Source organism: Littorina saxatilis, linkage group LG14 (assembly GCF_037325665.1).
Source record: "Littorina saxatilis isolate snail1 linkage group LG14, US_GU_Lsax_2.0, whole genome shotgun sequence".
NCBI classification, from domain to species: Eukaryota; Metazoa; Mollusca; class Gastropoda; order Littorinimorpha; family Littorinidae; genus Littorina; species Littorina saxatilis.
Genome location: NC_090258.1, coordinates 20,792,500 through 20,808,390, shown reverse-complemented (window position 1 = coordinate 20,808,390; position 15,891 = coordinate 20,792,500). Strand labels below are relative to the sequence as shown.

General features: G+C 41.0%; 1 protein-coding gene across 4 annotated transcripts in view; it reads left to right on the top strand.

The window, feature by feature from the left end:
* Window positions 1–15,527, top strand: part of LOC138947331 (signal transducer and activator of transcription 5B-like) — a 115,584-nt gene extending 100,057 nt beyond the window's left edge. For 2 of the 4 annotated variants that reach the window (XM_070318780.1, XM_070318779.1), the window contains exons 21-22: window positions 3,321–3,437; window positions 6,292–14,610. In XM_070318780.1, the coding sequence (XP_070174881.1) occupies window positions 3,321–3,437; window positions 6,292–6,421 (247 nt within the window). In that variant the 3' untranslated portion in view covers window positions 6,422–14,610. Of the gene's footprint in view, window positions 1–3,320; window positions 3,438–6,082 lie in introns of all 4 variants that reach the window. The other 2 variants (XR_011449620.1, XM_070318781.1) reach the window with 2 other exon arrangements.
* Window positions 15,528–15,891: the final 364 nt, after the last annotated feature.

Genomic DNA, 15,891 nt, shown 5'->3' with positions numbered 1-15,891 from the left:
ATGGGCTTTGCCCTTCTTGTTATTGAATTGAATTGTTGTTTGTTAGCTGCTTGTTTACAGCCGCTTCAGAAATTTACTTTTCTGGTGGACTACGATTTCACCCATTTTCAAGATGGCCGATAGCAAGCAGTAACTTAGGGCTAGGCAGGAAGTGAATAAGGCTGTTAGCCCTTTTTAGAAACCTCTGTGCGGGTCGTCGACCCTTCGAGTAGTACTGCTTTTGTAGTAGCTGTTCATGCGGATAAGGTTTCGTTTTTTCTTCCCAGCCCTCCTCTCCTCTTAAGGAGAACCAGTCAGTGTCTTCCACTTTCGGGGGACTTAACGATGAAATATGTGTTTATTTCTCAGCTGTTTCAGGCACTATCGGCCCGCCCACTGTGGCGGCGTACTCCTTGGCAGCTTCGCATCGTGGTCTGGTGCAAATGGCCAGTTCGGTTCAGCTCTTTTTTGCCTCTGGTGGCTCTGGGTTGTTCGCGAGCACCCTAGCTCTCCTTTCGGGAGGGGGGGCCTGCTCCCTACCTGCCTCTGACCACTCTGATTACCTCCGGTATTTCTCAGTGTGTTGGGGGATGGGGGGGGGGGGGGTGTTCCTGCTTCGCACCGTGGTCTGGTGCAAATGGCCAGTTCGGTTCAACCCTTTCTGCCTCTGGTAGTACTGGGTTGTTCACGAGCACTCTCTCCGTTGGGAGAGGGGGCCTGCTCCCCGCCTGTCTCTGCCCGCTCTCCTTGCTTTTAGCACAGCTGAGTCGGGCATGCAGCCCCCTTACCGTTTGGAAGGGGGAGTGGGGGGGCACGGTAAGTCACAGCCTGGGCTGGTTCCCACTCTGCCTCAATGGGGGCAGGGGGCTGTGTCAGTGGCCCACCCTTTCCTGCCCTCAGGGCAGGATCGGGTGGGGGCTGTGACGGCGGCCCACCCTTTCCCGCCCTCTGGGCGGGATCCGGTGGGCGCTGTTGGACTGTCTTCTCAGTCTATGCCTCTATTGTCCTTGCCCGGCAACCGCCCCCCCCCCTCCCTCGGTGTGGGTGGGCGGTGGGGCTACTGGACGTCAGCAGGTGGATGGGTTGGGGTCGGCCGTTTACGGTTGTGTCTCTCACCCCGTCTCTCCCCCCTCCAGGGGTTTACTGCTGTGACGAGCCACCCCCCTCCCCATCTGGGGCGCGGCGTGGCTCAAGCCAGTCATCACAGCGGGGGTGCCTGGCACGTACGGCCTTTCCAGGCTACGTTACATACTCCTCCTCTGCCCCATTTGGGGCAGGGGGCTGTGTTAGCTGCCCGCACTGGTCAGACCGGTTTTGGCGGCTGGGGCCAGTCTCTCCAAGAGTGCGCTAACAGTTTTAGCGCATCGCCATTAGCCAATCAACTGGTGCACATCAGTCATGTGACACCAGTACTTACTGACAATTATTATTATTTAAGTTATTGAGACATCCCAGTGCACTAAGGGATTTATAGAGCAAATCGAGAAAATTCATTATTGAACGAAGCGCATAGCGCTGAGTTCAATAATTATTTTTGAGATTTGCTCTATAAATCCCTTAGTGCACTGGGATTGTTTCAATAACGATATTGTCAGTACCGCCAGAGAAAAAAGAAGATTCAAAACGCACATTTTGCTAATGCGCATTTGGATAGGCGTAACTGTGTGGTCAGGTTTGTGTCAGATCTACTTTTGTGTGGGCTGTCTCAAGTGTGTCGTGCTTTCGTCACACGCAAACTCTTGTTTTAATTTCTGTTGGTAAATTCCAGAGTAGCGTTAAGCTAAAAAGTGATTATCTTTCATACAGACCTCATTTAAACTCGGAGAAAGGACTGTGCTCTTAGTTATTTGCGATTCGAAACCTTCATCGAGCTTTGACAGATTGACTGTGCAGAGTGTTGCCCCTTGAATTGACTCCAAGGCCACGGTTAGCACATTTTCAAAGTAAATGTGGTATGTTTCTCGTGTTGTATCTTCACTCATCGGGGAGTCTGGTACTATATATGAACAGGAAGAATGCTCTGAACTCTACACGTACTATATACCCATCGTTTGTTTGTTCACATTTGCCCAACATGTTAATTTGCTGCGGGGTTTATGTCGTCTGCTAGGCGGCTAGGGCAATCGAACCACTGCACTGCAGTCTCATTTCAAAAACAAAAATTGCTCTCTGCATGCATGAGGCAGGCTGGTAATAAGTTTTATACATGGTAAGAACATTCTTAACCCTACACGTTTTCGATTCCGATTGTTGTTGCCTTGAAATAATAATTCGGAAACCATTCATTTACTGAACTGATGCAGCCGAATTTCAGTGTAGTCTACTATAACAGAGTCGACTTTCAAATGCTGGTCTAGCTGGTACGTTATCGGAATAACACTTGTGTTTTCTGTTTGCCGCTGGGAATTTTATACTAACTCATCATTTGGTAATGTGGTTAATAAGCTACATGCCACTAACACGGCATATGAGAAGAATCTTTGCAAGTCAAACCGAGAAGAGACCATTGTGGAAGAGACACAGCCGCTTCTATCTTTAGATCAGTGGGATTCACTGTGGCACAGGCGCCTGCGATCTGTCCAAAAAAAAACACTTCTGCTTTGAGCCGCAGGAAATTTATGGTTATTTTTTGGTAAAGTGGAGAATATAAGCTACATGTCATTAATTAATTCTGAGGATGAGAGTACAGTCTCGCTTTGGCAAAGGGCGTAAGAATACGCTCTGTGGAAAAGTTAGCGCACTCCAAGAGTGCGCTAACAGATTTAAGCGCATCGCCATTAGCCAATCAACTGGTTCACATCAGTCATGTGACACCAGTACTTACTGACAATTATTATTATTATACCAGTTACACATGTGTTTTTGGTAAGCAAATGTGCGGACAAGAGATCTTTGAGTTGGTTGATTTAGTTGTTTGTTGTTGTTTGTGTGTGCAACAGTGTCGTTATTGATGTTGTTTTGACTTTTGTGCTTTGGTGGATGCTGGTCTGCTGGTGTCTGTGAGAAAAAATGCATATTTTCAGTTTTACCGTTTCTTTGTTTTCTGTCTTCGTGCACCACAGCTCCCGCAGTATATGCACACCCTTGTTAATGTGCATGACTTGATCTTGTTTTACCCCAGTGCCGTTAGGAGTGTGTCTCTCTCTCTCTCTCTCTCTCTCTCTCTCTCTCTCTCTCTCTCTCTCTCTCTCTCTCTCTCTCTCTCTCTCTCTCTCTCTCTCTCTCTCTCTCTCTCTCTCTCTCTCTCTCTCTCTCTCTCTGGTTGTTGTTGTGAGGGGGGTTGGGTATTTTTTTTTTTTGTAATCAATTTTATTTTAATCAGTTTTGATGGTATGTTACAGGCAACTGATGTGCCCTGACAATATGAGCAACCCGCCCAGATCGCCCCAGATTATCCCGCCATCCCCTGCTTACGGCCCAGACTCCAACCAAACAACTTTGACAGAAAACATGGAAGAGTAAGTGTACTACATGGAGAGGCATAAAGACATCATTATCATTATATGGATATAAGAATACAAAACAAATACTGTACTCACGTGTTTTACGAAGACAAAACGAATACAGTAAAACCTGGGAGCAAAGGACACCCTTGGGGAACCTTGCCACTGTCCTTTGTACAAAGGTGTCCTTTCTTTTGAATATGAATGCGCAGACATTTTTTGGGAAGAAAAAACACAGCCAAATAGTTTTATTCTAAACTGTGCATTACATGTAGTCATACAGAAAGTGACAAAGAAAACAAGTTCAACATGCAACATGTATGTACAAAACCAGAATCAGTCTGGCTTGGTTCAGACGCACATCTTCAGAATGCTACTCAAGTTCATGACAGCTGTCAGCATTTCAGGGTGAACGGAGAACGAGCGAGAGAGAGAACGAGGGAGAGAGAGGGAGAGAGAGAGAGAGAGAGAGAGAGAGAGAGAGAGAGAGAGAGAGAGAGAGAGAGAGAGAGAGAACGGAGAACGAGCGATAGCGAGAACGAGCAAGAGAGAGAGAGAGAACGACTAAGCGAGAGAGAGAGAGAGAGAGAACGACTGAGCGAGAGAGAGAGAGAGGACGAGCGAGAGAGAGAACGAGCGAGAGAGAGAAAGAGGTGCAATCGGTTTCTTATCTGAAGCAATGGGCCATTCACAGGAATATTCTTTGATCGAGCTCTCGAAAACCACTCGAAGAGTTCGCCGTTCAATTTCTTTATCACATCGACTCTTTCTTCTAAAGTCAGAAATTTCCGTTTTGACATGATGAGACCGCGATCGACGAAGGATGAGACGAAGATGCATCACAGTACAGAAAGTAGAAACCCTAACTTGTTTTTGTTTGTGAGTTCAGTTTAATTCACGGCATCGACCAATGAGCGTGCACCATACAAAAAATCAATCTTTGAAGTGCTGTCGTTGGCTTACAAAATAAGCTTCTCGCGCGTTCACATCGCCAGCGAGAATTTGCAGAACCAAGATGGCGGACCGTTGTTGACAGGTAACGAACCAAATCGGGACCAAAAAAGAGTGTCCGCGTCCGCGCCTTTGAGGTGTCCGCTCTTTTAAGGTGTTTTTGAGTGTAAAATACATCCGTCCTCACTTGAAGTGTCCGTTATGCAAAGGTGTCCGCCGAATTAAGGGTCCGCTGGATGCAGGTTTTACTGTAACAAAGCATGACGTTTTGACCACTGGGATCTTCCTCGGGTACAAAACACAGAAAAAAAGAAGACGGACGACCTCTCTCTCTCTCTCTCTCTCTCTCTCTCTCTCTCTCTCTCTCTCTCTCTCTCTCTCTCTCTCTCTCTCTCTCTCTCTCTCTCTCTCTCTCTCTCTCTCTCTCTCTCTCTCTCTCTCTCTCTCTCTCTCTCTCTCTCTCTCTCTCTCTCTCTCTCTCTCTCTCTCTCCTCTCTCTCTCAACGCAGGACTTCCAATCAGCCCGAATCCTTCAGCATTTCAATAATATAAATTTAGTGTACCATGAAATAATGTGGCTCCCATAATCAGATAACGTGAATTTTATACATTAATATTGTAACATAAAATAACATGAATCCTACATCGTTGACATTACATGAGTCCTGTTTGTTTGTTTGTTTGCTTAACGCCCAGCCGACCACGAAGGGCCATATCAGCATGAGTCCTGTATCATTCATTTACCGTACATGAATCATATATCATGAAATATCTAAATCCTACAACATGACACAACATGAATCATGATACTGTATAACATGAATCATATAATAACATGAATTCTATATCAATGTCATAACATGAAACCCAAATCATGAAATAACATATAAGTTATTTCTAATATGCTGACTGTTAGCAAATGATATCAGACGTTAAAAAAAAAAAAGATATCAAGCATGAGCCGTCAGGCGAATGCTGATATCTTTTTCAAGACATGTTTGTTATCATTTGCTAACAGTCGGCATATTCAAAATAACGGTTTAATTACTGTCTATTTCGACTAAAAGAAATTTCGAAGCAACCCCGCAAATTAGAACAGTCGCGATAAGACCTTAACTGGATCGGTCCTATCTGATTATGCCTGTCAGTCAAAGCATTCTTGTGACCTGAGTCAGCCAATCACCCACCTGACGTGATACATTTTAACAAATGAAATGCATTCACACAACAATCTCACAAGATAAACCCTGTTGAACATGCAATTCACAGTAATTATATGCTTCGATTTTTCATTTTACCATTCTATAAAGCACCCACTAACAAAACTGGCTTTTTGGTATTTTGTAGATATAAAGAGTGTATAATTATCTGACAGCATTCAAAGTGTCATTTTTAAGAATAAATCATGCTGATATTGCAAATTCAAATTTGTACTTGTTATTTTTTAGTTTATTGTTTAGTGTGATAAATAAAAAGGATCCCTGCCTGAACATTCATATAACATTTAGCGGGTCACCTAGAATATTAAGTTCTGATTGGTAAAAAAAAAGTCAAATGGTGCACTGAAATGGTAATAACTAGAAATAACATGAATCCTGACTATCATGAAATTACATGAATCCTTTATCATGAAATACCATAACTCGACCTATTATGAAGTTCCATAAATCCTATATCATGAAATAACATGAATCTTTTTTCTTCCACAGTATGAACATGGACCTGACGGAATATCTGGTTACGGATTATACAGCGGGTGATTACGATATCATTGATGCCAACCAGTTTGTCACCGGGCCGTATGTTCTTCCACCATACCAAACAAATTGAAGAGGAAGTTCCGGCACAGAGTGACTCTTACCATGAAGTTCCATAAATCCTAGATCATGAAATAACATGAATCTTTTTTTCTCCACAGTATGATGGACATGACGGAATTTCTGCTACCAGATTCTTCACTGGGCGATCATTCGCCGAGCGATTTTGATGTCATTGATGCCAACCGGTTTGTCAACAGATATGCTCTTCCGATGTACGAGACAACTTAAAGAGGAAGTTCCTGCACAGAGTGACAGAAAAGTTTTGGATTGTGTGATGCTTTTTATTTTTTTATTTTTTTTTTGACAGCACGAAAAAAAGACCTTTAAAAACATGAGAAAATCAGGTCTTATAAATGAGCAAGACTTAAAACTGGAGGTAAATTTACACAGTTTATAAAGAGGACAGACTAGAAACAAGGTATGCTAGCAGAGGGGGTCTGAAAACCAAGGTTTCATTAAATTGACTTTTTTGACAAAATGACTTTTTAAACCAGAGCGAAGGATGTGAGTAACATACAGTAGTAACATGCACACACACACAAAATTCAATCATTCAATCACAGTTTGGAAACTCTAGGCTCTGACTGTGGACCCTAGCTCCCAGGTTGTGTGGAAGTCAACTCCGAGGATAGAAGAGAGAGAGAGAGAAAATCTGTGTTTGTCTAATTATTTCCAAACCGGCCGGTACGTCTAATGAATTCCTGAAAGGTTTTAACCCCTTCACTGCCACAGTATAACAGCATTTTGGTATTGCTGTGCGCCAGGGCAAATTTCGCTTTCTTCGGTAGGTTCACCGTCTAATCTGTTCACTGCTCAATCATTTATTGAGATAGCTCTTAGATCTTTGGCATGTGGTTTGCTTACACCCTTGGCTATTATCTGATAACATGATCATTGGACTTTGTTTGTGATTGTTATAGTAAAAATCGATATAATGACCATTTTTGTCAAAAATTACAGTTTCCAAACTTTTACACACACACTGCAGCACGTAAAACCGCAAAAAACACAGCTAAAACTGGTGTCAAACATCAGGTACTCACATTACAGCCCATAACAGTATTCTTCTGTGTGGTAATCCATAAATCACTTCTTGTAGAGCTTCCAGAACACTGAATCATTTGAAAACAGGTCTACGAGTTGATGTCCGACTTTCGGCCGCCATTTTGAATCTTATAGATCGAAAAAAACTTCTGTTTTTACCACGTGGTACTAACTTATCTGAACGGTCAATGGGAAAGAACTGTGTTTAAACCCCTACAAAAAGTTGGACAGTGGTTACCTCCCATTTAGTTTTCACAAATGTCCTGAAAAGTGCTGATGTAAATGCCATGTACCTAGTACGTGTATGGGCGTATGACAAACCAAACATGACCACGTATCTAGTACGTGTTGGGCAGTGAAGGGGTTAAATATATTAATATTTTCAAACTGACTTTCGTTTACATCCCCTTCTAATAATGTAACAATATTAATAAAACGATTGTGAAGCGTATAGATGGTATCCTGGCGATCTTGCAAATAAGTTGGGCATTCAAAAAAAAGTGTGATTTTGTAGGCTTGCCTTGGTGTTGGTTTGTGTGTTACATTGTGAGAAAATAAAGGTAAATGTACAGATTTGAAGAGAGATTAATACTTTTTTTTAAATTTAAAGTAGCAAGCAATTAAGATTGGAATTACTGTCCTTAGTATGTGACTTATCAACAGGCCTATAAAGACTTACTTTTTACATTTATTCAAGTTTTGCTTTCATTTTCAACATTTTAATTTACACTAGCAGAGATTGTTTTCTTTCCATCAAACCTCTTTGTATGCAGGCATCACTGGAAAAAACAACGGTACCTGCGATGAAAGCACACCCTTGGGACCAGCCAAAAATGTCCCTTTCAGACAGGCGTATTAATTTTGGTCTATAAAAAAGACAAAGGGACAACAAAAGGTGCTGTTTATTGGGGGGTGTCCTTTCATCAGAGGTACCACTGTGGCACTGGGTCGTGTTGAATGATTGCTTTGCTTGACACATTAACCACAGACCTATATATGTTTTTAGTTTTTTGTTGTGCAGAAATATGACTTAAATGCCTACAACGCCTGAAAAATGCAATTGTATTTCTGCTTTTTACATTTAGTCAAGTTTTGACTAAATGTTTTAACGTAGAGGGGGGAATCGAGACAAGGGTTGTGGTGTATGTGTGTGTGTGTCTGTCTGTCTGTCTGTCTGTGTGTGTGTGTAGAGCGATTCAGACCAAACTACTGGACCGATCTTTATGAAATTTGACATGAGAGTTCCTGGGAATGATATCCCCGGACGTTTTTTTCTTTTTTTCGATAAATACCTTTGATGACGTCATATCCGGCTTTTTGTAAAAGTTGAGGCGGCACTGTCACACCCTCATTTTTCAATCAAATTGATTGAAATTTTGGCCAAGCAATCTTCGACGAAGGCCGGACTTCGGTATTGCATTTCAGCTTGGTGGCTTAAAAATTAATTAATGACTTTGGTCATTAAAAATCTGAAAATTGTAAATAAAATAAAAAATTTATAAAACGATCCAAATTTACGTTCATCTTATTCTTCATCATTCCCTGATTCCAAAAACATATAAATATGTTATATTTGGATTAAAAACAAGCTCTGAAAATTAAAAATATAAAAATTATGATCAAAATTTTTTGGGGGAAATCAATTTAAAAACACTTTCATCTTATTCCTTGTCGGTTCCTGATTCCAAAAACATATAGATATGATATGTTTGGATAAAAAACACGCTCACAAAGTTAAAACTAAAAGAGGTACAGTAAAGGGTGCTATGAAGCACAGCGCAACCGCTACCACGCCAAACAGGCTCGTCACTTTCACTGCCTTTTGCACTAGCGGCGGATTACGTTCAGTTTCATTTTGTGAGTTCCACAGCTTGACTAAATGTAGTTATTTCGCCTTACGCGACTTGTTTTTTGTTGCAGTGAGCATGATACCTACAGCTAGACATTAACATTGGTTTTTAATTGTGTTCACTTCTGGTTTAGTTGGCACTATATGGTTGCCTTTGGAATGGTTAGATGCAGCTTCTGTGCCGTGTGATAACTGTGGCATTCATTGACTTTGCATTATCTGTGTATCAACTTTCTCATCAGTCTTCTACTAACCGTCAACTCCCCTCCCCCTGTATCACTACCCCCCCCCCCCCCCACCCTTCTCAGAAAGGCTTAAAACATACATAACCTATAGGGCATCATTAACCATTCCTGTTTATCAGTTATATAACTTGTCCTGATTTTTCAAGAATTATATGGATGATAGAAATTTGGTGCTTGTTGATCATGTTGCTGTAAAATTGCAAGTGTGATTTTCTTTGGCTAATTGCATTGGTGTTGGTTTGTGTGTTACATTGTGAGAAAATGAAGGATCATGCTTGTACAGATTTGAAGAGAGATTGATAATTAGAAAATTTTGCTTGTGCTGATAACAAAGCTTAATTTGCTGTCCACCTATATATTATTTTTTTATCCCAGATATGCCTATTATGCTACAGTTATATATTGAGGAAATTTCATCATCTGTATACAGTTTTTGTGCATATGCAAGTTAGGCATTGTTGTGTCTCAATTGTTTTGCTTTGTACTATGTAGTTTAATTTTGTGCCTGTATTTTGTGTTTAGATGATCTAATGTATAGTTTGGGTTTATAGGTGAAACTGAGAGTTTTAGTTGCGCATTGAACCCAACAGTCCTTATGTGCCTGACAAGTCTTACAGCTAATTGTGATCCGACACTGATCTTCTTCTTTTTTTTTTTAAGGAAATGTCAGATGGGTTTGAATGCATTGTGTCATATACAGAGTTGAACTTGGAGAATGTATGCAACACTTCCCCTTACTCCTGTTCTTTGTATTTCATCCTAATGTACCCACCATACTGTGTCAACTATAGTTGCATTGCTGTTATATTTCTGTTTACCCCCCGTGGGTTAGGGGGAAGAATTTACCCCATGATCGCCAGTATGTCGTAAGAGGCGACTAACGGATTTTACCCTTGTTAAGTGTTTCTTGTATAGAATATAGTCAATTTTTGTAAAGATTTTAGTCAAGCAGTATGTAAGAAATGTTAAGTCCTTTGTACTGGAAAGTTGCATTTTCCCAGTAAGGTCATATATTGTACTACGTTGCAAGCCCCTGGAGCAAATTTTTGATTAGTGCTTTTGTGAACAAGAAACAATTGACAAGTGGCTCTATCCCATCTCCCCCCTTTCCCCGCCGCGATATAACCTTCATGGTTGAAAACGATGTTAAACACCAAATAAAGAAAGAATATTTCAGTTTTCCATGGAGTTTTGTATTATTTTCTAAATGCACACAGTTGTTTTGAGATTTGTTTTTGTTATTTAGAGGGCTGAGGTATTGGAAGAAATTAATGTCTCTAACCCCCTGATTGCGTTTTTTCTTAGTGTCGGACTCTGAGTGGAATAATGAGCACATTTCATTGAAGTTTGCCATAATTGTCTCGTCAAAGTGTTAATGCCAAAGTATTCTTTACATGTGAAATTGAGAATTCTAATGTTGTGTTTTATCCTATCTTCACTTGTAAAATAATTGTCATTGTAAAGTCCTTATCGTGTTTGTCTAGAATTGGAAGGCAAAAACATGAAAACTGTATACCTTCAATTGATTAGGTACCAAAATGATGATATTTAAGTAGACAGAGTTATGTACCCTGCCTGATGATAACACACTTTTTGTAAGGTCAGTAATGAGAAACACAGAATGTTTGAGAATGATCGTTAGTTACTAGGTTGTAGCTGGGCTTAATTGACCCTAGTTAGCAGCCAGGTGTAGTACAGAGAGAAATTGCATTGCGTTGCTTAACCCCTCATCTACAACTGCAAAGATCTGCTACAGTGTTACCTGCTATAAAAGGACACACTAGCCAAAAGTGTCCTTAACATTTGCAGGTGGCCTGTCAAGATAGGTGCGTTTTAGTCAAGATTATTATATTAAGGCACAACAGGTGTTGTCCTTTCAAGGGAGGTGCCCTCTGCTTGAAGTGGCCTCACATTGCAGGTGGCTTGTCAAGACAGGTGCATTGTAGTCAAGACTAAAGACAAAGGCACTACAGGTGTAATTGTCCTTTCAAGGGAGGTGTCCACTGGTTAGAGGAGCCCCACATCACAGAAAACACTGTAGTTTGTAAGTTTCAGAACAAAACGAATGGAAACAACAATCACCTTAACAGGCAGCTGGACATACACATATTACACACTGAAGGTTTCAACTTTAAGGGGTCTTAAGTGGAGAGGACCCCCCGCGGGTTTGGGGGAAGAATTTACCCGATGCTCCCCAGCATGTCGTAAGAGGCGACTAACGGATGCTGTTTCTCCTTTTACCCTTGTTAAGTGTTTCTTGTATAGAATATAGTCAATGTTTGTAAAGATTTTAGTCAAGCAGTATGTAAGAAATGTTAAGTCCTTTGTACTGGAAACTTGCATTCTCCCAGTAAGGTCATGTACTACGTTGCAAGCCCCTGGAGCAATTTTTTGATTAGTGCTTTTGTGAACAAGAAACAATTAACAAGTGGCTCTATCCCATCTCCCCCCCCCCTTTCCCCGTCGCGATATAACCTTCGTGGTTGAAAACGACGTAAAACACCAAATAAAGAAAGAGAGGGGGGGGGGATTTACTGTATGCTGTTCTTGATGTTCACGAGTCCAGTTTGCTTTCGTTTAGTTCAAATTGATGCCTTGTTGTTGCCTTGTGAACCACTGTACAGATATTGTGTATGTGTAAATCAGGCCATACACTGCTGTTATCACTCAGGCATGGGAATTGTCCGCGGATTTCCGCGAAAAGGAAATTACGTTTCAGCGAAAATAAAAAATTGTCCGCGGCAAAAAAAAGGTCAATTAAATAACATGTATACTATTGTCTCTCTAGCCATTATTTGCGTACATGAGAACTATCAAAATATTGGTCTAAAATGCTAAAATTTGTTTTCCTTCCGGGGGGCGTTGTCCCCCTGGTCCCCCAAACGGGGCTCTGCCCCTGTACCCTACCGTGTTTGGACCTCGGCCTATTTTGAGAGTTTTTTCTATTTTGGAATTCCCATGCCTGATCACTGTACATCATGTACAGGATGATTGGGAAGATGGATAGTTTGACTGAACAAGCAGTCTCCGAATATAACCATCACTTTAATTTTTAAGAGTTTGTTCCTGCTATTTTTTTCTTTTCATTTTGATTTTTTGCTTTGTTGTTGTTGCTAGGTATGTTTTGTAAATAGAGAGTAGTGTTTTTGACCAGCAGTTATGCTTTTCAGCTTTTTTTTTTTTTTTTTTTTCTGCTAGCCACATTATGTAAATAGAGTTTATGTCAAAAGTATTATCATCATATACATCATTGTTAATGTTTTCAGATCCTTTTCTAGACTATGCTGGTAGTCAATACAAGAGAATGCAACATTTAGCTGTCCTATTTGTTCTGAATAGATTTTAAATTGTTAATTCAGTGACTGCCTTTTTCTGCAATGTAGAAAATTGTTATCAGTAAACTGTTTCTCACAAAATACAAATAATTACGTTTACTATAAGAAAGACAAAACATTCACTGCAAGGGTAGCTTCTTATAATAGAAATTGATTTCTTTACATGTATTGATGTTTATTGATATTATGGTGTCATTGCCAGTTGTATGTGTTCTTTTCTTAATTTTGACCTGTTTGATTGCCTTTTTCTTTCTGTCAAAATAATAATTTGTGAGTTTTTGTGACCGGCTTAGCTCATCTGTTGTTCTTTATAATTGTTATGGAACAATCTGACTTTGTTGTTATTTTGAAATTTTCAATTAAAGGATCATCTTTAAGTTTCTTCTCGTGTTTGCTTTGTCATTGCTGCCAGCAAATACTTTTTTTTTCTCCATATTTGTTGTTTCTTCTGTTTTGAGTGCTGCTTTTTTGTGTTCATTTCTGCATCACAGATCACACTGTCTGGCTTGACAGTTGAAAATTTGTTTTTATTTGTAATTCTTTGTTTGCTAGGGGAAAGGTTAGCAACTTGAGCAACTTTTGCGCCGACTTGTGCAAATAAGGTACAAAAATGTGTTAAAAATAAAAATGTACATAATATATTCATTTGTGCATATCTACGGTATGAAGGACAAGGTGGACTACAAGGTGGATGTCATTACCCACATCATTAAATTTTTCACATGTTGCTCTGAGGCTGTTTCACTCAAAAAGTACAGTAGAACCAACCCTTTAAGACCTTGAAAAATAAAAATAAAATAGGTCTGGACAAGGAAAGAGTCTCAAAATGGGAGTGAAATTACAGAGGTGAATATGAACAAAAAATCTGAAAAATCAAAGTCTTAAAAGGGGGAAGGTCTTAAATTTTTAGGTCTCTTCTTCTTGTCGTTCGCTGTTAGATCGTCAGTCCGGACTGCAGGGCGAAACGTGCTGTCCTCTCCAAGTCCTCTTTGGGGCCGTATAGCTTCTTTTGTAGCGCTGTCTCCTCTGGCCAGGTGGTGTCCCTCAGAGCACTGTGGTACGGACAAGCCTGCAGAATGTGCTCTGCTGTCTGATTTTTGCCACACGGACATAAGGGGGAGGGAAAAATGTTTGGTCTTAAAAGGGTGGCTCCACTGTGTAGCAAACTAGCGACACGATGATGTTGGGAAATATAACTCTGTCGGGTTTTAATTGGTTAATACCCCCCGCGGGTTAGGGGGAAGAATTTACCCGATGCTCCCCAGCATGTCGTAAGAGGCGACAAACGGATTCTGTTTCTCCTTTTACCCTTGTTAAATGTTTCTTGTATAGAATATTGTCAATGTTTGTTTGTTCGTTCATGGGGTGAAACTCCCACGGCTTTTACGTGTATGACCGTTTTTACCCCGCCATTTAGGCAGCCATACGCCGCTTTCGGAGGAAGCATGCCGGGTATTTTCATGTTTCTATAACCCACCGAACTCTGACATGGATTACAGGATCTTTTTCGTGCGCACTTGGTCTTGTGCTTGCGTGTACACACGGGGGTGTTCGGACACCGAGGAGAGTCTGCACACAAAGTTGACTCTGAGAAATAAATCTCTCGCCGAACGTGGGGACGAACTCACGCTGACAGCGGCCAACTGGATACAAATCCAGCGAGCTACCGACTGAGCTACATCCCCGCCCGAATATAGTCAATGTTTGTAAAGATTTCAGTCAAGCAGTATGTAAGAAATGTTAAGTCCTTTGTACTGGAAACGCATTCTCCCAGTAAGGTCATATATTGTACTACGTTGCAAGCCCCTGGAGCAATTTTTTTATTAGTGCTTTTGTGAACAAGAAACAATTGACAAGTGGCTCTATCCCATCTCCCCCCCTTTCCCCGTCGCGATATAACCTTCGTGGTTGAAAACGACGTTAAACACCAAAGAAAGAAAGGAAATAACTCTGTCAGGTTTTAATGGGTTGTGGAAGAGTTGCTTGCCTTTGTTTCCATAGAAACATGGAGGCAAGCATGCAATGTCATGTGGAACTTGCCTCAGTGTTTCTATGGAAACAAAGGAAAGCAACTCTTCCACAAGCTATAAAAACCTGACAGAGTTATTTCTGGTATCCTCTATTAGCTGTATACTGGGGTGTACGTATGCACACTTCAGTCTACTTTAAAATTGGCAATCTAGTGGCTGCTCCGCCTGGCGTCTGGCATTATGGGGTTAGTGCTAGGACTGGTTGGTCCGGTGTCAGAATAATGTGACTGGGTGAGACATGAAGCCTGTGCTGCGACTTCTGTCTTGTGTGTGGCGCACGTTATATGTCAAAGCAGCACCGCCCTGATATGGCCCTTCGTGGTCGGCTGGGCGTTAAGCCGCAAACAAACAAACAAACAAACACTTCAGTCTATTGCCTTCTCAGTGTTTATACTAGCACTTTAGATGGTTGGTGTCCATACTCCATCGTTGTTTAAGGGGGCTTGGGTAGCTCAGGTGGTAGAGCACTGGTCTTGTGATCGTAAGGTCGCAGGTTCGAATCCGGGCCGGGACGGACACGGGTCAACTTTATGTGCAAACCCAGAGACGGTATCCATCTCCCAACCCCGTGTCACCACAGTGGCACGTAAAAGACCTCGGTCATTCTGCCATAAGTGCAGATGGCTGATACCACCTAAATATGCATACACTTGTGTATCTAATGTAAAGTCAGGTTATAACCCGGGAACTTGCCCCTAATGGCTTTGCCGTGAGGGCATAAAAAAGTGTTCATATTTTTTTCATGCAATAAGTATTCCATTACATTGTCTAAGAAATTCAGTTGTCAGATTGTTAATCATTGTTTAAGCAATTAAATTGAAAATCAAGAAACTGGCTCTGTATCTGTATTTAATTCTGTGTCAGTGTGAGTTCATCTCTCTCGGTGTGTATCTGTATGCTGAGGTTTTTATTTAGGCAAAAAAAAATAAAATAGGTGTGGTTACGGTAACATAGCCAAAAAAATAGGGTAGGTAGGTAGGCAATCACTTTTTTTTTTTTTAAACTTTTTTTTCTAATGTGTACAAATTAAACCTACTTGACAGGGAAATAAGTGTGCGACTCGGGCACTTTCGCTTTCATTGCGTTTTTTGCACTGTTTTTTTGGTTTTTTTGTTTTGACAAATGTAATAAAAAGTTATAGGATCGGCCCCTAAAATTAGGGTAGGTCGGGTTACCGTAACCACACCTATTTTTT